Below are 24,385 nucleotides of genomic sequence, written 5' to 3' on the forward strand. Positions count from 1 at the left end.
AAAGTGTAATATCTCAAAGCAATTAAATGGATTGTAAAACAAGCCTAATCTTAGCTCTTAAAGTGGTCTATGATATGTTCTATAGAGGCTAAAAATCTATACCCATATAACTGGAAAAAATGTTTTTTTATATTCATATAGTCCCTTCATATTTAGGACTTCAAAAGCCTAATGTATTCCACATCAACTTATTTTTTTTTCTTTTTGTTTGTAGGTCCTTTGTCTTGGTCTTCTCAGCATCCTCATCAACCTATTACTTTATAATGCTCGAATGCAGACACCAGAAATTATGCATAAGCTCATTCCTCAAAAAGAGTTTTTTTTTTTTTTTTTGAGACCTGCTCTGTCGCCAGACTAGAGTGCAATCGCACAATCTTGGCTCACTGCAACCTCTGCCTCCCAGATTCAAGCAATTCCCCTGCCTCAGCCTCCCGAGTAGCTGGGACTACAGGTGCGTGGTACCAGGCCAGGCGAATTTTTTTGTATTTTAGTAGAGACAGGGTTTCACCATGTTGACCAGGATGGCCTGGATCTCCTGACCTTGTGATCTGCCCGCCGTGGCCTCCTGAAGTGCTCGGATCACAGGCATGAGCCACCATGCCCAGCCGAGCTTCCCCTATCCCCACCCCCGATGGAATTTCACTTTTTATTGCCCAGACTAGAGTCAATGGCGAGGATCTCCACCTCCTGGATTCAGTCAATTCTCCTGCCTCAGCCTCCCAAAGTGCTAGGATTACAGGCATGAGCCACCATGCCTGGCCAAAAAAAAAAAAAAACCTATTTATTATATTCAACCACTGTAAAAATTGTCAGTAGAGAAATGTTAATGTAAATATATAATAAAATGCTGATATTAGAGCAGAATTAATACAATCTATATTTCAAGTCATTGAGAAGAACCTCCGTAACAAAGATCTTAATGGTAAAAAAGCTTCTCTCTTTACCTTTAGAGTTACTGAAAAGTTCACTATTAAAGTTTCCTCCAATAGAGTATAGTAAGAAGTGCTTTCTGAAGGATGACAATGTATTTTCAATCTCCAGATAAGAGAAGAAAAATGAAGGACTCTTTAGGCTAGTTCCAAAGAGCTGTTCAGTATAAACACTGAAAGCTACTATTGAGGAAGGCCATGAAATTACTAGAAACTTTTAATATGTTTATATAATGATTAAGAAATTCTGTCTGCAGAAAAAGACTGTAAGTTCTAAGGTTCATCTCCTCTATCTTTATGAAGTTGTATACAGGAGAAGTGAATGGAACTGAATAACAACAACAATTTGAAACAGGTAAGATCACAAAAGCAACCCAGCCTTCCTTAATAAAACAAACCTCATAAGCAACTATACAAAAACCCCTCCTCCTCAAACATCAATTTCTGTTCTTTACAAAGGTAATGTTACTGTAGGTCAGATTTAACGAAGGAAATAATTATCAAAAGGTCATCGAAAAAGAAGATATTTAAAAATTCAAGAAATTTTAGAAGATGTTCTCTTAGGAGAGTTCAGAAACAGTTTACAAAAAATCTAGCAAAATGGATTCAATACAAGATGCCCTTCTCCTAGCCTATATTTCTACTTTGTTGGGGCAATGTTAGCCTACACAAGTTGAATACTTCTATAAAGGGTAAAGCATAAGTTGACTTTAATATATATACCAGAATTAATACCACAATTGAGTATGACTTCAAAGGGAGTGATAAAAAAGTTGTAAAAGGCCGGGCACAGTGGCTCATGCCTATAATCCCAGCACTTTGGGAGGCCGAGGCAGGTGGATCACCTGAGGTCAGGAGTTCGTGACCAGTCTGACCAATATGGTGAAATGGTAAAACCCTGTCTCTATTTAAAAAAAAAAAAAAAAGAAAGAAAGAAAAAAGTTGTAAAAAAGGAGTCTTGAAAACACTGAGAAAAGACGACAATCACTGGACTAAATCTGCCACCTTCCAAAGTCACCAACTACTTTGAAGACAACAGCATTAATGTGAAGATATGAGTTGTGCTATAATTTCTTAATAAGCAGTTTTAATAGGCCTTATATATGAGGTCAGGCATCTAACAAGATGATTAAACTATTCCTATGCCTTTGTTTTTTTTTTTTTTGAGACATGGTCTCCCTCTACTGCCCAGGCTGGAGTGGGCCAGCACATTCATAACAACCCTCGAACTCCTGGGCTCAAGTAATCTTCCTGCCTTAGCCTCCTGAGTGTTTGGGACTACAGTCATGAGCCACCACACCCAGCTAATTTTTAAAATTTTTTGTTGAAATAGAGTCTTGTTATGTTGCCAGGGCTGGCCTGTAACTTCTGTCCTCAAGTGATCCTCCCGCCTCAGTCTTCTAACGTGCTGAAATTACAGGCAGCACACCTAGGAACCACCACACCTAGCCTATTCGTATGCATTTCTGTAAGAACTAAACTAGGTGGGATTTAAATGTTTCTTGGCTGGAAGATTGCTTAAAATGTCCCCAAAAACTTTTTTTTTAAACCTTAAGGGCAATAATTAAGAAAATCAGTTTTTACTTAACCAAGCTTTTAAAAATTATCTCACTGGGCGCAGTGGTGCATGCTTGTAGTCCCAGCTACTCAGGAGGCTGAGGCTGGAAGATCACTTGAACCCAGGAGTTCTGGGTTCTGTAGTGCACTATGCCAATAGGGTGTCCACACTAAGTTTGGCATCAATATGGTGACCTCCTGGGAGTTGGGGATCACCAGGTTGCCTAAGAAGGCGTGAAACGGCACAGGTCAGAAACAGCAGAGGACAAAACTCCCATGCTGATCAGCAGTGGGATGGCACTTGTGAATAGCCACTGCACTCTAGCCTGGGCAACACAGCAAGACCCCATCTCAAAAATGAAAATAAATAAAATTATCTCTACCCATGCAGACAACAGAAACATATCCTACAAGCTGGGCACAGTGGCTGACACCTGTAATCCCAGCACTTTGAAAGGCTAAAGCAGGAAGATCACCAGGTCAGGGGTTCGAGAACAGCCTGACCAACATGATAAAACCCCGTCTCTATTTAAAAATACAAAAATTAGCCAGGTGTGGGCACACCCCTGTAATCCCAGCTACCTAGGAGGCTGAGGCAGGAGAACTGCTTGAACCCAGGAGGCGGAGGTTGCAGTGAGCCAAGAGCACGCCATTGCACTCCAGCCTGGGCGGCAGAGCAAGACTCCATCTCAAAAAAAAAACAAACAAGGAAGAAAAACATAACCTGCAAAGGGACAAATTAATAAACATGATGGGAATATGGAGCTTGGATTTTAAATGTGTACTTTTTAGCCGGGCACAGTGGCTCATGCCTATAATCCCAACACTTTGGGAGGCTGAGGTGGGCGGATCACCTGAAGTCAGGAGTTCGAGACCAGCCTAGCCAACATGGCGAAACCCTGCCTCTACTAAAAACACAAAAAATTAGCTAGGTGTGGTGGCACATGCCTGTAATCCAAGCTACTTGGGAGGCTGAGGCAGAGAATTGCTTGAACCTGGGAGGCAGAGGTGGTAGTGAGCTGAGATCGTGCCACTGCACTTCAGCCTGGGTAACAGAGCAAGACTCTGACTCAAAAAGAAGCTTTGATGCAACAAAAGTTAATCAAATTCTACTAGTTTTACAGATAAATCAAGGGTCAGGAAACTATGAACCATGGCTAAATCTGGTTTATTGCCTATTTTTGTACAGCCAGCCCCAAAGATAAGAATGGTTGTTATTTTTGTTTTTTTTTTTTAATATGGAGTCTTGCTCTTGTCACCTAAGCTGGAGTGCAATGGCAAGATTTCCACTCACTGCAACCTCCACCTCCTGGGTTCAAGCAATTCTGCCTCAGCCTCCCAAAAAGCTGAGATCACAGGTGCCCTCCATCACGCCCAATTTTTGTGTTTTTAGTAGAGACAGGGTTTCACCACGTTGGCCAGGCTGGTCTTGAACACCTGAACTCAGGTGATCCACCAGCCTCAGCCTCCCCAAAGTGCTGGATTACAGGCGTGAGCCACCATGCCAGGCCAAGAATGGTTTTTTTTTTTGAGACGGAGTTTCGCACTTGTTGCCCAGGCTGGAGTGCAATGGCAAGATCTCGGCTCACCACAACCTCTGCCTCCTGGGTTCAAGCAATTCTCCTGCCTCAACCTCCCAAGTAGCTGGGACTACAGGCATGTGCCACCATGCCCAGCAAACTATTTATTTTTTAGTAGACAGGGTTCTACCGTTTTAACCAGGATAGTCTCAATCTCTTGACCTCAGGTGATCCGCCTGCCTCGGCCTCCCAAAATGCTGGGATTACAGGCATAAACCACCGCACCTGGCCAAGCATGGTTCTTATAGATAAGTATAACCAATGGATTTGATTTTAAAAAACACTAACTCTGGGCTGGGTGCGGTGGCTCAAGCCTGTAATCCCAGCACTTTGGGAGGCCGAGGCGGGTGGATCATGAGGTCAAGAGATCGAGACCATTCTGGTCAACATGGTGAAACCCCATCTCTACTAAAAATACAAAAAATTAACAGGGCATGGTGGCCCGTGCCTGTAATCCCAGCTACTCACGAGGCTGAGGCAGGAGAATTGCCTGAACCCAGGAGGCGGAGGTTGCGGTGAGCCGAGATGGGGCCATTGCACTCCAGCCTGGGTAACAAGAGCGAAACTGCATCTCAAAAAAACAAAACAAAACAAAAAAACACTAACTCTGAACCCCAGTTAAGCAAAGTGTTATCTCCCCTACCCCTACAAAAATAAAATTATACATTTCTCATTAGTAGGCATGTATTACAAAATGTTCTATCTTATATTTTAACAATAAAAAAATTATATATTGACATTTTGGGCTGAAATTTAAAAATTGTGGATTTTTTCTTTCTTTTTATATTAAGTACATATATGATATCCTCTATTTTGCATCCTGGCTGCAAAGCCTAAAATATTTACTATTTACTGGTCTTTTACAGAAAAAGCATACTGAATGATGGTGAAGATTAAATAATGGAAGACAGGTTAAAGAGTGGACAAAACTAATTCTGTAATCTAATTCATAACCTCCTTTTGGTTACTTAGGTGCTTAGCAATTTTCACCTATTAACTGCAATGTAAACTTGCTCATGTGCTCAAAGATTGCCAAAAGACAAATAGTTTTAAAACTTAAACCCTTCCAAATATAAGTAGATATATTTACAACACTTGACTACAACTTCCTATAGAAATGTGATACCTACTTAATAAACAGCAGCAGTCAGCAAACAGCTTAGTTTCAAACTCTATTAACTTGATGGTTTTACTAAATCAAGACTACAATAACAATACCAAATGTTTAACAGAACTCTTGCCTTTAAATGTTAACTTGTTCATTGTTCACTTGATTCGCTCAAATAAATATAATCTTTTTTTTTTTTTTTTTGGAAGCCCAATTTTTGCTCCTGTTGCCTAGGCTAGAGTGCATTGGCGTGATCTTGGCTTACAGCAACCTCCGTCTCCTGGGTTCAAGCAATTCTCCTGCCTCAGCCTCTGGAGGATTACAGATTGAGATTACAAGTATGCCCCACCACGCCTGGCTAATTTTGTATTTTTAGTAGAGACAGGGTTTCTCCATGTTGGTCAGGCTGGTCTCAAACTCCTGACTTCAAGCCCAGCCTTGGTAATGGTCTTACAGAAGGGGAAACACTTTTGAAATCAATAGCATGGCCTGGCACGGTGGCTCATGCCTGTAATCCCAGCACTTTGGGAGGCTGACACAAGGTCAGGAATTCCAGACCAGCCTGGCCAATATAGTAAAACCCCATCTCTACTAAAAATACAAAAATTAGCCGGTGTGGTGGCGTTTGCCTGTAGTCCCAACTACTCAGGAGGCTGAGGCAGGAGAATAACTTGAACCTGGGAAGCAGAGGTTACAGTGAGCCAAGATTGCCCCACTGACTCCAGCCTGGGCAAGAGAGCAAGACTCCATCTCAAAAATAAAAAATAAAAACTAATCAATAGGATGAAGGCTTTAAAAAAATAAAGTCTTCTTTTTTTTTTTTTAATAAAGATGGGGTTTCACCATGATGGCCAGGCTGGTCTTGAACTCCTGACCTCGGGTGATCCACCCACCTCGGCCTCCCAAAGTGCTAGGATTACAGGCGTTAGCCACTGCGCCCGGCTCTAATCATCACATTGTCAAGTGGAGTCTGGAGGTTGGAGACAGTTTATTTTTGCTATGTAATGTTTAGTACTTAACCATATGTAATGATCAATGCAAGTTTTTGTCCTAGGTGCAAGATTATATTTATTTAGGCCCAGCACAGTGGTTCACACCTGTAATCCCAGCACTTTGGGAGGCTGAGATGGTTGGATCACCTGAGGTCAGGAGTTTATCAGCCTGGCCAACATGGTGAAACCCCATCTCTATGAAAAATACAAAAAGTTAGCTGGGCTTGGTGGCAAGCACCTGTAATCCCAGCTACTGAGGAGGCTGAGACAGGATAATAGCTTGACCCCGGGGAGGCAGAGGTTGCAGTGAGCCAAGATTGCACTGTTGCACTCCAGCCTGGGCAACAAGAGCAACACTCTGTCTCAAAAAAAGAAAAAAAAAAAAAAAAACCATCACCAAAGATATAAAATGAGACTTTCTGAACCTATCATTATAGGAGCTAATTCAAGTTAGACGCAATATTCAAAAAATAACTTAAATTTTATGTAACAAAGATAGCTACCCTGAGCTCTTTAGTAAATATTTAAATCCTCAACTTCTATCAGACTTGAAAATAACCAGTGGAGCCTGGATGTGGCGGCTCACACCTGTAATCCCAGCATTTTGGGAGGCCGAAGTGGGCAGATCACCAGGTCAGAAGTTCAAGACCAACCTGGCCAGTATAACAAAACCCCATCTCTACTAAAAATTATAAAAAAAATTAGTCAGGCATGTTGGCGGGTACCTGCAATTCTAGCTACTCAGGAGGCTGAGGCAGAAGAATCACTTGAACTCGGGAGGCAAATGTTGCAATGAGCCAAGATTCTGCCATTGCACTCCAGCCTGGGCAAACAAGAGTGAAACTGCATCTCAAAAAAAAAAAAAGAAAAGAAAAAGAAAAAATAACCAGTGGCACAGAGTAAAAACATAATCAGTAAAATCACTTAATTCACTTCACTCCTCTGCCTCCCGGGTTCAAGCAATTCTTCTGCCTCAGCCTCCCAAGTAACTGGGATTATAGGCGCACGACACCACGCAGCTAATTTTTGTATTTTGGTATAGACAGGGTTTCCCATGCTGGTCAGGCCAGGCTGGTCTGGAACTTCTGACCTCAAGTAATCCGCCTGCCTTGGCCTCCAAAAGTGCCAGGATTATAGGTATGAGGCACCACACCCAGCCTCTTTTTCTATCAGGGAAAAAAAACAACTAATAACCTGAGATTTACAAAGATGATACTATTAAAAACCACTGTGCAACCAGTTCAACCAGTCACTCCCCCGTTTCTTTTTTTTTTTTTTTTTAATTTATTTATTTTTTTTTAAAGACGGGGTTTCACCATGTTGGTCAGGCTGGTCTTGAACTCCCGACCTCAGGTGATCCACCCGCCTTGGTCTCCAAAGTGCTTGGATTATAGGCGTGAGCCACTATGCCTAGCCTCCCATTTCAGTTTTCATATTAAATCTTTAGTTAGAAACAGTTTATTTTCATTTTTCTTTAATTTTGAGAAATAGTACTTTAAAATAAAACTTTAACATAGTTTGATCAGCTTGAAATAAGATTCATAAAATGTACCTTTTGATGTTTGTTCTGGAGTTTCGATGAGACATGTAAGTAAGAGTTCTGTGCAAAAATATTGGCTACAAAAAGAGTTTTAAAAATGTTAAAATTGAATACAGACGCAGTTATGAGAGAAATAATAATGATAAATTTTGTTGACTACTTACCGCTATGAGATTCCGAGTTCGAAGAAATCTATAGATCTGTGTTGGCTCTAGATAATAGAAAACAAAATGCAAACATTATCTAAACTTACTTGTCAAAAAAATATCAACCCAGACCATGTTGTATCAATATAAACTTATCACCTGCTATGGAAATCATGCACTGAATATTTAATATTGCACTAAATATTTACATCAAGAAAATTAGTATGCACAGTAAGATGAAAAGGCATTCAATCAGTGGCATACATTCACAATGTCACTACACTTATTTTATACTGAAGGTTCTCTACAATATTTTTCTTAAACTTTTTTAAGACAGTTATTGGACAGAACTGAAGAGAAGTAGTTATACTCATTTAACAGCTAATTTAAACTATCTATAACCAATTTTCTTCCAAAAAGTAACTGCATTAGTTAGCTGGAGTCAACAAAAGAACTATTCATTGATGCCAAACAAGATGAAGATTTCATTTTTTTTTTTTTTTTTTTTTTTTGACAGTTTCCCTCTTCTTGCCCAGTCTGGAGTGTGTGGTGCAATCTCCCCTCATGGCAACCTCTGCCTCCCAGGTTCAAGTGATTCTCCTGCCTCAGTCTCCCGAGTAGCTGGGATTACAGGCATGTGTCACCACACCCAGCTAATTTTGTATTTTTAGTAGAGATGGGGTTTCTCCCTGTTGGCCAGGTTGGTCTTGAACTCCTGATCTCAGGTAATCTGCCCACCTCGACCTCCCAAAGTGCTAGGATTACAGGCCTGAGCCATGGCACCCAGCCTGAACATTTCAATTTTTTTTTTTTTTTTTAACATTTCACTTTTTAATTGGTCACATAAAACTTGCAGTCGGCCAAAACAGAATCCTAATACAGGAACGATGATATCCTAATACAGACCCCAGACATTCCTAATACAAATATGATCAAAGTCAGTCAAGTATTTTTATTTCTTTTTTTGGAAAGAGGTCTTGCTATGTTGCCCGGGCTGGTCTCAAACTCCTGGGCTCAATCGATGCTCCAGCCTCAGCCTCTAGAGTAGCTGGGATTACAGTTGGGACCTACTGCATTCAAAAGTCAGTCAATATTGAAATAAATCTGGGACACAAACTGCAGCAAAAATTCTCAATAAATATTCCTAATTATAAAGTTTTATCTATTTTGTTCAATGTAAATATTACCTGAATACATTTTTTACACAACTGACAGACTCCTAAAATAGGCTAAGGCTTAAAATGAGTTGAATAAAGTTTCAAATTAGTTAAAATTTAATTTGTTATACAGGACTTAAAAGAAATATACATATATACACCATCATATCAGTTACACTGATGACCTATTAGTATCATGTTTCTTTAAATAAAGCAGTATCAAAATAAGCCAAATATGAATAATTATATAAATAATTACATTAAAGTATTTAAACTTCAATTTGTTTTATGATCAGATCTAGCTCTTAATGACAGTTGACTTCTCCGAGGTGGACTCATCAGAACGAAAATAGTTAAAACTTTCTTGGAGTATATGTCTTCTCCTAACATTCAGAAAGAACTTTTAAAATTTCCATCTAAATCTTCAACTGGTTAGTTTCATTTTAAATTAACTAAAGGGAGATGAGATACTTTAGAAGGGGTACAAACAAGTATGATTACTGTCACCACTGCCTGTCAGTTCTCCATCCTATTTCCAATTAAAGCCTCTCCAGATATTTCAAAGTGTATTAAGCAATATAATATGTGAATAATGTGAATCTCTCTGAAGCAGGTTCGATATTCGTTTCGATAAAAACTGAAATTCTTTCTATTAAGTTCCAATTAGAATTTCATGAAGCACTAATGAGAGAGAATGAAGGAAGGTTATTAAACAATGTAATACGTCTTCCCAAGCACAGCTGATACCATGCCCTTAACATATGCCACAGTGAAATTGTAAATAAGAACATTGGGCGGTAGAGCCGAGTTTATTCAAGTTTCAGTAAGATTATTTAGCAAGATCACTCAAATTATAACGCACAAAAGCAAAAACGGAAACCAATCAAAATATAACATTCCTTAAAGAACAATCAGGATTATTTATAGTTACGATGTTTTCTATAAATTCTATTGTTTGTTTCCAGACACCTTGCTCTCCTTTCCAAATAAGTCAGTTTCACCCTCCAGACAGACCTTAGAAACAGAAATCGACATAAGAAAATGTCCTGTAAGCCGAGTATAAAAAGCAAAATTCCGGGGTTGTCTCCAGAGAAGATGCTTGACCACTCTCTGGCTCAGTTTACATATCCACAAAATGGGTGGATAGATTTGAAAGGTTTTAGACTTCCAAAGGTGCCATGTGAACCTGCAGCACCAAGTTAGCGCGAAGGCATTTCAGACTAAGGATCATTTCTTCGGTTGGACTGCACTCGTCCCTTCACAGGCTTCATTTTGCCACTCAAAAGCTACAGCCGAAACCCCCGTATTTCTAGAGTCCGAAAGGCATGAAAGAAAACAAGAACTAGTCTCGGGATGTGACTGCAGCTCAGTTCAGCTGTTACCTCCTCATCTAAAAGCCGCCTGCTCTTAACACGGGGCCCCAGTCCCGAGACTCTTGCGTCAATCTTGGGGGAGTCAAGAACCTACCCGGACCCTCTTTTCCAGCTCTCCCAAGGCCCTAGACTCTGGATGCCCTGGAGGCGTATTCCCCGAAAGGGGGACATCCCCTCAATTCCCCCCTCCACTCCCACACCAAGTGGACTCCCGAGGAGGTAGGGGGCCCAGCAGAGTGTCCCGTCCCCGGTGCTGGCAGAGTGGGTCCTCCTGCCCTCAAAGCCTCGCACACACTCACTCTCAAAGGCCTGGAGGAAAAGCTCGTGGTCAGCCTGGACGTGCTCCATTTTCGGCTTCTTCACCGGTAACACCGCGGCCCCCGCCGCTGCCGCCGCGGAGGAGGAGGAGGAGGCCGAATAACTGCCGCCGCCTCCACAGCCCCCGCCGCCGGATTTGCCGCCCGAAGCCGTCGCCGCCGCCGCCACCGCCGCCGAACCCCCGAAGCCGCCTCCCCCGGACCCCGCGCTGGGCCCCGAGCCGCCCCCTCCCCCACCGCCGTGCTTCTGAGGCGCCATCGCGGTTCCTGCCTCCTCCCCCCGCCAGCTACCCGCCGGGCGGCCCCGGAGAGTAAGCGCCTGCAATACCAACCGCTCGCCCCAGCAGGCTCCGGCGGACCGAGGGGGGAAGGAGGAGAGAGGGGAGGAGAGGGGAAGGGAAGGGAGGAGGAGAGGAGGGAAGGAGGGAGGAAAAAAAAAAAAAGTGTCTCCTCAGAGCCCCGCTCCGCTCGGGAGGCCGCTCACCCTACCCTGGCCTCGCTCCGCCCACTTCCCCCGCCCGGCGCTCTGATTGGGCAGCGGGAGCGCGCGCCGCCCGGCCGCCCAGCCTGTTGGCCCGCGGATTCCCCCGTCAGTCACGCGGAGGCGCTTTTCGCGGAGGCGCGGCTTGGTTGGCCCGTGCGCGCCGCCGACCGCGGGCCCGGCCGCCTCTTTGAACTGAATTCGCGGGAAAATTAGGGGTCGGAGCGGCCTTCCTGCTGGCCCCGGTGCATTGTGGGGAGAGAGGGACCCAGCGAGCGGTTTAAGGAGCCGTTTCTCGCCTTCTGAGCGTCGTCAGTCACCGCCCCCAGAGGGTTAGAGGACCCCTGGAGAGAGGCAGGCCTGCGAGGAACTGGGAGCGAGGAGCCTGTTCAATGAACTGATATATTTTACAGATCATCGAATCTCTAACTTCCCAGGACTGGGCCTGCCTAGGGGGTTGGTGTGACCCTAGTCAGGGTCACTTCTCAGTTGAGGGGCTCCCGGGGCGGTGATCGCGTCCCCTGACCCCTCGCGACACCACATGCCCCAAGCCATCCATGGCCGAATCCCGCCTGGCACAGCCAAGGGGTTGCGGCTGCTGCTGTCGGAGGTGACTGCGCTTCACCAAAGGAAGCGACTTACATCGTTGTAGGGATGCCCTATAGAAACAAGCAAAACTATTTTCTGTAGATGCCATGAGGCTTCAGGATCGCTACCGAGATCCTGACGGGTAGATCTCGTGATGGGAGCAAAGTCTACATCCTTAGGATTTTGGCCCCAGACACTGGAAGAGTGGTCAGAGCGGTAAACTGATTTCTCAGAAGTAGGTACATGCACTCTTACCTTCTTGAGGATCTATAGATTTTCGTCTCAGAAAGCTGAGGGGGGATCCGGTATTTTGCGGGTCTTGCTTTTTTTTTGAGACGTACTCTAACTCTGTCTCTAGGCTGGGGTGCTGTGACGGGATCCCGGCTCACTGCAACCTCTGCCTCTGGAGGTCAAGCGATTCTCCTGCCTCAGCCTCCCTAGTAGCTGTGTCTACAGGTGTGCGCCACCACGCCCAGCTAATATTTGTATTTTTATTTATTTATTTATTTATTTGAGACAGAGTCTCACTCTGTCACCAGGCGCCAAGCTGGAGTGCAGTGACACAATCTCGACTCACTGCAACCTCTGCCTCCCAGGTTCAAGCAATTCTCCTGCCTCAGCCTCCCAAGTAGCTGGGACTACAAGCGCATGCCATCACGCCCAGCTAATTTTTGTATTTTTAGTAGACATGGGTTTCACCATGTTGGCCAGGATGGTCTTGATCTCTCGACCTCGTGACCCGCCTGCCTTGGCCTCCCAAAGTGCTGGGATTACAGGCTTGAGCCACCGCGCCCGGCCAATATTTGTATTTTTAATAGAGGCAGTGTTTCACCATGTTAGCCAGGCTAGTCTTGAACTCCTGACCTCAAGTGATCCGCCCACCTTGGCCTCCCAAAGCACTGGGATTACAGCGGTGAGCCACTGCGCCCGGCTGAAGAAACCTCATTTTCTTTTTCTTTTTCTTTTTTTTTTTTTAAGACGGAGTCTTGCTCTGTCACCCAGGTTGGAGTGCAATGGCTAGATCTCGGCTCATTGCAACGTCTGCCTCCCAGGTTCAAATGATTCTCCTGCCTCAGCCTCCCGAGTAGCTGGGATTACAGGCCCGCACCACCATGCCCAGCTAATTTTTGTATTTTTAGTAGAGACACGGTTTCACCATGTTGGCCAGGATGGTCTCGATCTCTTGACCTCATGACCCACCTGCCTCTGGCTCCCAAAGTGCTGGGATTACAAGGCGTGAGCCACTGCCACCAGTGGGTCTTGCTTTAAATGATAGACGCCCAGGCCCGGTTCAGTTTTTTGGCACAGTTTGGTTTGGAATTGAGCTAATATTCTTAAAGATTTGAATTTCAGGTTGGACAAGATGATCTCTAAGGATGTTCTTGCAATTTACATCCTATAAAACTTCAAAAATTCCAATCTGCAAACACAGAACCATTTCATACTCTCAACAGCATTTTTCAGATGTCTACTTAGGTTGTCTATAGTTCACTGCAAAACACTGTTTACAAAACAAGTGTCTTTCAAATGGTTATTCAAGTTGTTTACAAAACTGGTTATCTTTGTAATGATTAAATGTCAAAGTACCGGTTTTATCAAAGCCTTTGCTACTGAAGAAAGTGACCTCTACAAATGATGTATATAGTATTTGGGATTTCAGGAACACGTCTGAAATTAGGTATACCTTCTTACCTGAAACTGGGAATGTCCGTTTCCCAGTTTCAGGTAAGAAATGGGTAAGGACAAGCTATATTTTATATACAGATAAAAAGTTCAGAACATCCTCTTGTTTATTACACTATTCTCTGTACTCCTTTTCTTTTTTTGAGACAGTCTTGCTCTGTCGCCCAGGCTGGAGTGCAAAGGCGTGATCTCTGCTTACTGCAACCTCTGCCTCCCAGGTTCAAGTGACTGTTGGGCCTCAGCCTCCCAAGTGGCTGTGATTACAGGTGCCTGCCATCATGCCCAGCTAATTTGTGCATTTTTGTAGAGACGGGGTTTCACCATGTTGGGCAGGCTAGTCTTGAACTCCTGACCTCAACTGATCAGCCTGCGTTGGCCTCACAAAGTTCTGGGATTACAGGCGTGAACCACCGTGCCTGGCCTGTACTCCATGTTTTTATATCTCTGCCACCAAAAAAGAGGTGTTTTAGACTTCTGAGACCAGCCTTCTCTAATTAACTCCACTCCATCAAGGCTCTTAGATTTTTAGATCTTGCTAAACTGCTCTTCAGCTTTACAAGGTTAGAAAATGAGGTTTCGGCCAGATGCAGTGGCTCACGCATGTAATCCTAGCACTTTGGGAGACCAAAGCAGGAGGATCAGGAGGTCAAGAGATTGAGACCATCCTGGCTAATGCAGTGAAACCGCATCCCTACTAAAAATACAAAAAGTTAGCCAGGCATGGTAGTACACACCTGTAGTCCCAGCTACTCAGGAGGCTGAGGCAGGAGAATCATTTCAACCTGGGAGGCAGAGGTTGCAATGAGCCATCTTAAAAAAAAAAAAAGAAAGAAAAGAAAAAAACAGGGGTGGGGAAACAAAAAAAAAAAAAAAGAAATGAGGTTTATTCGGCTGGGCACGGTGGCTCATCCCTGTAACCCCGGCACTTTGGGAGGCCAAGGTGGGCTGATCACCTGAGGTCAGGAGTTCAAGACCAACCTGTCTACCATGGTGAAACCCCGCCTCTACTAAAAATACAAAAATTAGCTGGGCGTGGTGGCACACGCCTATAATCTCAGCACTTTGGGAGGCTGAGGTGGGTGGATCATGAGGTCAGGAGTTTGAGACCAGCCTGACAAACATGGTAAAACCCCATCTCTACTAAAAATACAAAAAAATTCAGCCAGGTATGGTGGTGCATGCCTATAATCCCAGCTACTCAGGAGACTGAGGCAGGAGAATCGCTTGAACCCAGGAGGGAGAGGTCGTGCCACTGCACTCCAGCCTGGACGACAGAGTGAGACTCCCTCCCCACCAAAAACAAAAAAAACAAAGAAAATGAGGTTTTTTCAATCTAGTCCAGGAGGTCTAGAGAATTAAATCACACTAAGCCAATCACAAAATACCAAAACTATAAACTATAATGCTAACTTATTAATTTATAGTAAGGATAACTGGCAAAATGACCAGTCTTCATCATTTGTACAAGAATCTCCCATTCTGGGGGGAAGTGGGGATAAAAGAATGGGTACAATCTAAGAAAAAATCAAGTGATATATTACCCATATGTCTTTGATGCACAGAGAGAAATGGAACTGATGAAACTGGAATGTCCTTTCTTAAAGGTTTATTTCCTTTAAGAACACCATGGTAGCATTCTCAACTTGGGCATGTACATGGTTTTATTTACAGGAGCCAACCAGCAGTGGTCATAACAATCAAAGCCAGCCATGCTATACAGTAGAGGAGAGGCATAGTAATAAATTCTCACTTTTCAATTTTCCTTTGTCAAGACTGTATGTAGAAAACTTAAATAAAAAAGAAAGAAAGAAAGAAAAAAAACTTAGCTGACCAGCAGCCCTTAGGGCTGCTCTGCCTATGGAATAGCCATTCTTTTGTTTCTTTATTTCTCTAATACTTTTAAAAAAATCTTAATGCCTCAGACAAATTGGAATTGAGAGGTTATCTTAGTTACAGTCTTTTAAATCAGATAGGTAAAACATTTACAGATCATCTCATGATTGGTCTCATCTATGACTAGCTTATTTTGTATCGTTATTTCTAAATTTTGAGATTTGTGATCCACCCTTCCTGGCCTCCCAAAGTGCTGGGATTACAGGTGTGAACCACTGCACCTGACCTTATCCAATAAGTCTCAATGAATAAGGTTGGACACCAGTGCACAGTTCATTCTCAATGACTTGTATTTATTTATTTATTAGATGGAGTTTTGTTCTTGTTGCCCAGGATGGAGTATAATGGTGTGATCTTGGCTTACCGCAACCTCCAGGTTCTAGTGATTTTCCTGCCTTAGCCTCCCAAGTAGCTGGGATTACAAGTACCCTCCACAACGCCCAGCTAATTTTTGTGTTTTTGGTAGAGATGGTATTTCTCCATGTTGGTAAGGCTGGTCTTGAACTCTCGAACTCAGGTGATTTGCCTGCCTCAGCCTCCCAAAGTGCTGGGATTACAGCCGTGAGCCACCGTTCCCAGCACTTGTGTATATTTAATTCCCCTACCTCACGCTGAATTTGAATTGTTTTCTAGGGGTTTTGTTTGTTTTTACCTTCATATTATATCTAGACTTGAACTGTAAACTCCTAAAAGCAAAGTCCATTGTCTACTACTTTTATATTTCCTAGCACAGGACTAGATATATATGTAAGGAAAGAAAAATAGCAATTGTTTTAACACTAATTAATATGACTTTGCTGGCATTATCTCAGTTTTTCTTTTTCTTTTTTTTTTTTTAATTTAGAGACAGGGTTTCACCATGTTGGTGAGGATGGTCTCAATCTCTTGACATCTAGATCCACCCGCCTCGGCCTCCCAAAGTGCTGGGATTACAGGCCTGAGCCACCAAGCCTGGCCAATATTTCTTTTCTTTTCTTTCTTTCTTATTTTTTTTAAGAGACGGGGTGGGCGGCTCACCATTTTGACGAGGCTGGTCTCGAACTCCTGACTTCAGGTGATCAACCCGCCTTGGCCTCCCAAAGTGCTGGGAGTATAGGCATGAGCCACCGGGCCTGGCTAGCACATGTCATTTCTAGATCAAGAAAGATCAGTAAATATTGCCTCTGATATGGTGGAATGAATAATCATCAGTATGAATGCATTTGACTTAAAATAACCAATGTATCAAATCTCCCTTGTAGCTGTACATTGTCTTTCTATCCTCCATTTATCCTCAACGCCTTAAACGTTATTTTTTTTTTTTTTTTTGAGACGGAGTTTCGCTCTTGTTACCCAGGATGGAGTGCAATGGTGTGATCTCGGCTCACCACAACCTCCGCCTCCTGGGTTCAGGCAATTCTCCTGCCTCAGCCTCCTGAGTAGCTGGGATTACAGGCACATGCCACCATGCCCAACTAATTTTTTGTATTTTTAGTAGAGATGGGGTTTCACCATGTTGACCAGGATGGTCTCAATCTCTTGACCTCGCGATCACCTGCCTCGGCCTCCCAAAATGCTGGGATTACAGGCTTGAGCCACTGCACCTGGCAACTCCTTAAAATTTAGGGCTGAGACTATTAAAATAAGTCAACAAGGCTGGGAGTGGTAGCCCACACCTGTAATCCCAACACTTTGGGAGGTGAAGGTGAGCAGATCACAAGGTCAGGAGTTCAAGAGCAGCCTGGACAATATGGGGAAACCCTGTCTCTACTAAAAATACAAAAATGAGCCATGTGTGGTGGCCCACACCTATAGTCCCGGCTACTTGGGAGGCTGAGGCAGCTGAATTCCTTGAACAGGAGAGGCAGAGGTTGCAGTGAGCTGAGATCTTGTCATTGCACTCCAGCCTGGGCAACAGAGTGAGACTATGTATCAAAAAAAAGAAAAAAAAAGTCAACAACACTATATCAGAAAAAAAAAATTGCTTTGCTTGAGGAAATTGACACATTGTATTTGCTGATAAATTCTTAGAGAAATAGAATCAAATTTGATTTTTTTAAATTGCATTTTATGTTTTGGGGCCACTTTTTTTTTTTTTGCATTCAAATTTGATTTTTTTTTTTTTTTTTTTTTTTTAGGTGGAGTTTCACTCTTGTTACCCAGGCTGGAGTGCAATGGCATGATCTCGGCTCACCGCAACCTCCGCCTCCTGGGTTCAGGCAATTCTCCTGCCTCAGCCTCCTGAGTAGCTGGGATTACAGGCATGCGCCACCACCCCCAGCTAATTTTTTGTATTTTTAGTAGAGACGGGGTTTCACCATGTTGACCAGAATGGTCTCGATCTCTTGATCCACCTGCCTCGGCCTCCCAAAGTGCTGGGATTACAGGTGTGAGCCACCTCACTCAGCTCAAATTTAATTTTTTTAAAAAAGAATGTCAGGGCCAGGTGTGGTGACTCACACCTGTAATCCTCGCACTTTGGGAGGCCAAAGTGGGTGGATCACAAGGTCAGAATTCAAGACCAGCCTGAGCAATATGACGAAACCCCATTTCTACTAAAAAATATAAAAATTAGCCTGGTGTGGTGGGGCATGTCTGTAATCCCAACTACTTGGGAGGCTGAGGCAGGAGAATCGCTGGAACCCAGGAGGCAGAGGTTGCAATTGAGCCAAGATCTCGCCATGGCACACCAGCCTGGTTGACAGAGCAAGACTAAGTCTCGAAAAAAAAAAAAAAAAAAAGTCAACTAGTGATTATGTGAATAGGAAAAAAAGAAAAATAAATAAAAGCAAGTTAAAAGGCCAGATGTGTTGGCTCATGCCTATAATCCCAGCACTTTGGGAGGCTGAGTCAGGTGGATCATCTGAGGTCCTGAGTTCAAGAACAGCCTGGCTAACATAGTGAAACCCCATCTCTACTAAATACAAAAATTAGATGGATGTGGTGGCACATGCCTGTAATTCCAGCTACTCAGGAGGCTGAGGCAGGAGAATCTCTTAAATCCAGTAGGCAGAGGTTGCAGTGAGCCAAGGTTGTGCCACTGCACTCCAGCCTGAGCAGTGCAGTGATACTCCATCTGAAAAATAAAAATATTAATAAGTAAAAACAGAAAAAATGGCCTCTGCTAGGCATAGTGGCTCATGCCTATAATCCCAGCACTTTGGGAAGCAGAGATGGGTGAATCACCTGAGGTCAGGAGTTGGAGACCAGTCTGGCCAACCTGTGAAATCCCGTCTTTATTAAAAATACAAAAATTAGCTGGGCATGGTGGTGCATTCCTGTAATCCCAGCTACTCAGGAGGCTGAGGCAGGAGAATTGCTTGAAGCAGGAAGGTAGAGGTTGCAGTGAGCCGAGATTGCGCCACTGCACTCCAGCCTGGGCAACAATGGTGTTCCAACCTGGGTAACAAGAGCGAAACTGTCTCAGCAACAGCAACAACAACAAAACACACACACACGCAGAAGTTTACTCATTTTTGTTTTCTTCATGTAGGAAATAGAAAGCATGAGAACCATGTAACATTCACGGTGTATTTTGGAGTTTTCATAATAAACCACTGGTTTGTCTATGTCTGTTTATCTAGAGTTAACGAGATGTAATAAAGATGTTAGTAAGCCATAGTTAGAACTCCTGGGACAAGAAGAAACTCGACACTAATAACCCGGGGGAGAAAATAACCACCTGAGCCAAAGGGGAAATATCTAAACCTGGATTTTTGGAGGCCTATGTCTAGAAACAACTATTATGATTGTTTTTCAGACTGTGGGACAAGTTGTTTTACATTTAACTTTAAACAAAAGTAAATCAAGTTGCCATTTATTGAGCAGTCTGTCCATAGGACAATCATAAACAATAATGTTAGTTACTGTTACTATTAGTTAACGCCCTCAGATACTTCTCACAGAATCTCAAAGAGATTAAGTAACTCCCCCACCATTACACCATCCCTCAAGGGAAAGAGCTGGGGTTTAAACCCAGCTATAGAGGACTCAAAACCCCATATGTTTTCCAGTACAACAGAGTTATCTAAGCTGTCTTTCTGGAACCCCCTAGTTTCAGGAAGCAGAAGAAGAGGCTGCAATATGATGAGCTCTGAATTCCCATTTGTCTTTCATCAGAGATGTTCTACTTATACCTGTGTTACAATCAGTTTAAAGATAATTATTCTATCTGCTAAAAAAAATTTTTTTGAGGCCAGGCGTGGTGGCTCAAACCTGTAATCCCAGCACTTTGGGAGGTCAAGGCAGGCGGATTGTGAAGTCAAGAAATCAAGACCATCCTGGTCAATATGGTGAAACCCCATCTCTACTAAAAATACAAAAATTATCTGGGTGTGGTGGCGCCTGCCTGTAGTCCTGGCTACTCAGGAGGCTGAGGCAAGAGAAGCACTTGAACCCAGGAGGCAGAGGTTGCAGTGAGCCAAGATCGCGCCATTGCACTTCAGCCTGGTTGACAGTGAGATTCTGTCTCAAAAAAACCACCACAGTATACTATGCTGTCTCCCAAGTCTGATAATGAGAAATAGCCAGCTAAAATAGCACCAATATTGTATTATGGGATACACTCATCTTAAAATTTGACAGCATTAAAAACAAACATATGATAAAACTAATGACGATTACTTTGTTTTATGGTAATGAAATGCAGATGAAAAAGATCATTCTGAGCTCTTTCCTTTCTGTCTGGCGGCAGCCATCAGGTAAGCCAAGATGGGCGCATACAAGTACATCCAGGAGCTATGGAGAAAGAAGCAGTCTGCTGTCATGTGTTTTCTTCTGAGGGTCCACTGCTGGCAGAACCACCAGCTCTCTGCTCTCCACAGAGCTCCCCTCCCCACCAGGCCTGATAAAGCGCGCTGACTGGGCTACAAGGCCAAGCAAGGTTATGTTATATACAGGATTCATGTTCGCCGTGGTGGCTGAAAATGCCCAGTTCCTAAGGCAAGCCTGTCCATCATGGTGTTAACCAGCTGAAGTTTGCTCGAAGCCTTCAGTCTGTTGCAGAGGAGCAAGCTGGACGCCACTGTGGGGCTCTAAGAGTCCTGAATTTTTACTGGGTTGGCGAAGATTCCACATACAAATTTTTTGAGGTTATTCTTATTGATCCATTCCATAAAGCTATCAGAAAAAAATCCTGACACCCAATGGATCACCAAACCAGTCCACAAGCACAGGGAGATGTGTGGGCTGACATCTGCAGGCCGAAAGAGCTATGGCCTTGGAAAGGGCCATAAGTTCCACCACAATATTGGTGGTTCTCGCCGGGCAGCTTGGAGAAGGCGCAATACTCTTCAGCTCCACCGTTACCGCTAATATAAGTAAAGTTTGTAAAAATTCATACCTAATAAATAATTTAGGACAGTCAAAAAAAAAAAAGAAAGAGATCATTTTGTATACTTCTCATGCATGAGAAAAAGTTAGTTTTGCTGATAATATTGCTAATCTTTGTGTGAACTTATGTTTGCTTTATCTTCTAGGGAAAACCAGCATTATTATGTCATCATACTTCATAAATCATGTAAACATAATTACTAGTGTCAATCTGTTAGGTATTATCATCATTTCTATAACACAACTATAGTCTGGATTTCCGCTCAAAGTTTATAAATTCACCTCAATTTTGCAATTGCTAATTTACTACTGTTAAGCAGAACAAATTAAGAGATACAGAACTTTTATTTTTAGCTAGTTGTTATTAGTAGAAATATTGTTCTTGGCTGGGCACAGTGGCTCATGCCTGCAATCCTAGCACTTTGGGAGGATGAGGTGGGTGGATCACCTGAGGCCAGGAGTTCAAGACCAGCCTGGCCATCATGGTGAAACCCCATCTTATTTAAAAAAAAAAAAAAAAGAAAGAAAGAAAAGAAAAAATAAATAAATAAAAGAAATATTGTTCTTATTTTCATAATGAGATTGTATTTATTTATTTATTTATTTATAGACAACATCTCACTCTGTTGCCCAGGCTGGAGTGCACTCCAGCCTGGGCAACAAGAGTGAAACTCCACCACCTCAAAAACAACAATGACAAAAATTTAGGGTGTAGAAGTACAGATTTCCTAAAGGCATATATTATGTAGTGGTGAAGTCTAGGCTTTAACATAGGTTCTTGTTAAAGTTACCTCAGTTTTTTTTTTTTAATTTTTTTAACCTCAGTTCTTTAATTCTGTGAACTCACAGAAATCACTTTACACTGTGCAACACCAAAGTTAAATTCATCTTTTTATAATTTTTTTTTGAGAGAGAGTCTCACTTTGTCACCAGGCTGGAGTGCAGTGGCTTGTTCTTGGCTCACTGCAATCTCTGCCTCCCGTTTCAAGTGATTCTCCTGCCTCAGCCTCCCAAGCAGCTGCCACCACACCTGGCTAATTTTGTGTTTTTAGTAGAGACAGGGTTTCTCCATGTTGGTCAGGCTGGTTTCAAACTATTGATCTTAGGTCATCTGCCCGCCTTGGCTTCCCAAAGTGCTGGGATTACAGGTGAGAGCAACCATGCCCGGCCGCAAGACCCTCATTTGTACAAAAAATAAAAGAAGGATGGGCGCAGTGAAAAGCTGAGGTGGGAGAATCTCCCATGCCTAGGAAGTCAAGACTGCAGTGAGCCGTGATCGTGCCACTGCACTCTAGCCTAGGTGATGAAGCAAGACCCCATGTCAAAAAAAAAAAAAAGAAATTAAAATTAAAAAAATAAAAATAAAAATAAAGGAAAGGGGACACTGGTCATTATTCTTCCAGGCAAATGTGTTGAAAGAGGAGATGTGGCTAGGCGCGGTGGCTCACACCTGTAATTCCAGCACTTTGGGAGGCTAAGGCAGGCAGATCAGGAGGTCAGGAGATCGAGACCATCCTGGCTAATGCAGTGAAACCCTGTCTCTACTAAAAATACAAAAAGTTAGCCAGGCATGACGGTGCATGCTTGTAGTCCCAGCTACCAGGGAGGCTGAGGCAGGAGAACCACTTAAACCTGGGAAGTGGAGGACTGGGTGAGGTGGCTCACGCCTGTAAGCCCAGCACTTTGGGAGGCTGAGGCAGGCAGATCACCTGAGGTCAGGAGTTTGAGACCAACCTGACCAACATGCAGAAACCCCATCTCTACTAAAAATACAAAAATTAGTCGGGTGTGGTGGCGCGTGCCTGTAATCCCAGCAACTCAGGAGGCTGAGGCAGGAGAATCACTTGAACCTGGGAAGCAGAGGTTGCCATGAGTGGAGATCATGCCATTGCACTCCAGCCTGGGCAACAAGAGCAAAACTCCATCTCAAAAAAAAAAAAAACCAAAAAAAATGGCCAGGCACGGTGGCTCACGCCTATAATTCCGCACTTTGGGAGGCCAAGGCGGGTGGATCACGAGGTCAAGAGATGGAGACCATCCTGGTCAACATGGTGAAACCCCGTCTCTACTAAAAATACAAAAATTAGCTGGGCATGGTGGTGCCCGCCTGTAGTCCCAGCTGCTCGGGAGGCTGAGGCAGGAGAATTGCCTGAACCCAGGAGGCGAAGGTTGCGGTGAGCCGAGATCGTGCCATTGCACTCCAGCCTGGGTAACAAGAGTGAAACTCCGTCTCAAAAAAAAAAAAAAAACACCTGGGAGGTGGAGATTGCAGTGAGCGGAGATCACGCCACTGCATTCCAGCCTGAGTGACAGAGCGAGACTCAGTCTCAAAAACAAACAAAAAAAAACAAAACAAAAAAAGAAAGAGGAGATGAGGGTAGCAAATGAATTGAAGGTCTTTTTTTTTTTTAGACGGAGTTTCGCTCTTGTTACCCAGGCTGGAGTGCAATGGCACGATCTCGGCTCACTGCAACCTCCGCCTCCTGGGTTCAGGCAATTCTCCTGCCTCAGCCTCCTGAGTAGCTGGGATTACAGGCACGCGCCACCATGCCCAGCTAATTTTTTATATTTTTAGTAGAGACAGGGTTTCGCCATGTTGATCAGGATGGTCTCGATCTCTTGACCTCATGATCCACCCACCTTGGCCTCCCAAAGTGCTGGGATTACAGGCTTGAGCCACTGTGCTCGGCCAAATTGAAGGTCTTTTATCAGTTATGCCTCCTGTTTACTGGTAGAGTTCACTCAAGATTGGGAACTTCTTCCCTTAAAGATGAGTCTACACAAGGAGTGTGCTTCAGGTTTCTCACTTTAAGACCTCTTTGAATACTGTAAAATAAATTATATCTTTATGATTCCAATTATGTTGTTTATGCAATCCATTAAGGCAGAAGCTGGGCATGGTGGCATGGCTGTAGTCCCAGCAACCTGAGAGGCTGAGGTAGGAGTACACAAAATTAGCTGGGCATGGTGGCACACACCTGTAGTCTCAACTACTTGGGAGACAAAGGTAGGAGGATCAGCTGGGCACAGTGGCTCATGCCTGTAATCCCAGAACTTTAGCAGGCCAAAGTGGTTGGATCGCTTGAGGTCAGGAGTTCAAGACCAGCCTGGCCAACATGGCAAAACTCTGTCTCTACTAAAAACACAAAAGTTAGCCAGGCATGGTAGTATGCCCGTAATCCCAACTAATTGGGAGTCTGAGGCAGGAGAATCGCTTGAATCCAGGAGGCAGAGGTTACAGTGAGCCAAGTTCACCCCACTGCACTCCAGCTTGGACAACAAAGCAAGACTTCATCTCAGGAAAAAAAGAAAAGATAAGAGTACCTTTGAGCCCAGGATAGAATCATTGCAGTGATTCTTCCCAGATAGAATCATTTCAGTGAGCAATGATTGCACTACTGTGTCCCAGTCTGGGTGACAGAGTGAGACCAAGAGAAAAAAAAGCATAGTTCCCTTTTTCCTCATTAGAAACTATTTTTCATTTCCTAGAAATATTTAAATTTTACTAACATGTCTGAGCAGAAGAAGGGAAAACACAGTATATCATGAGTAGACCATTGAGTTCACCAGAAAACTCCCAAACAGAATTGAGGAACTTGTTATATTCTGTAACACTTGTTACATTCAAGAGTTTTTCAGAGAGAAGTATGACTTATAATAAATAATTTGAAAAGCTGAATCTTGAAGACCTTTTTTTTTTTTTTGCCGGATCTACAAGTTATTTTATTGAA

General features: G+C 43.4%; 1 protein-coding gene and 1 pseudogene across 4 annotated transcripts in view; one reads left to right on the forward strand and one right to left on the reverse strand.

Annotated features, from left to right (window-relative positions):
• Nucleotides 1-11,202, reverse strand: part of SUZ12 (SUZ12 polycomb repressive complex 2 subunit) — a 67,508-nt gene extending 56,306 nt beyond the window's left edge. For 2 of the 3 annotated variants that reach the window (XM_035300871.3, XM_008997124.5), the window contains exons 1-3: nt 10,682-11,202; nt 7,871-7,917; nt 7,719-7,783 (exon numbers count right to left, since the gene is read on the reverse strand). In XM_035300871.3, the coding sequence (XP_035156762.1) occupies nt 7,719-7,783; nt 7,871-7,917; nt 10,682-10,958 (389 nt within the window). In that variant the 5' untranslated portion in view covers nt 10,959-11,202. Of the gene's footprint in view, nt 1-7,718; nt 7,784-7,870; nt 7,918-10,681 lie in introns of those variants that run through there. The other variant, XM_078373877.1, reaches the window with a different exon arrangement.
• Nucleotides 11,203-11,874: 672 nt separating this feature from the next.
• Nucleotides 11,875-20,772, forward strand: LOC100390367 (large ribosomal subunit protein eL15 pseudogene; annotated as a pseudogene). Its single transcript, XR_013535791.1, has 2 exons — nt 11,875-12,003; nt 20,017-20,772. The product of XR_013535791.1 is annotated as a large ribosomal subunit protein eL15 pseudogene (transcript).
• Nucleotides 20,773-24,385: the final 3,613 nt, after the last annotated feature.

The sequence above is a fragment of the Callithrix jacchus genome, chromosome 5 (assembly GCF_049354715.1).
Source record: "Callithrix jacchus isolate 240 chromosome 5, calJac240_pri, whole genome shotgun sequence".
NCBI classification, from domain to species: Eukaryota; Metazoa; Chordata; class Mammalia; order Primates; family Cebidae; genus Callithrix; species Callithrix jacchus.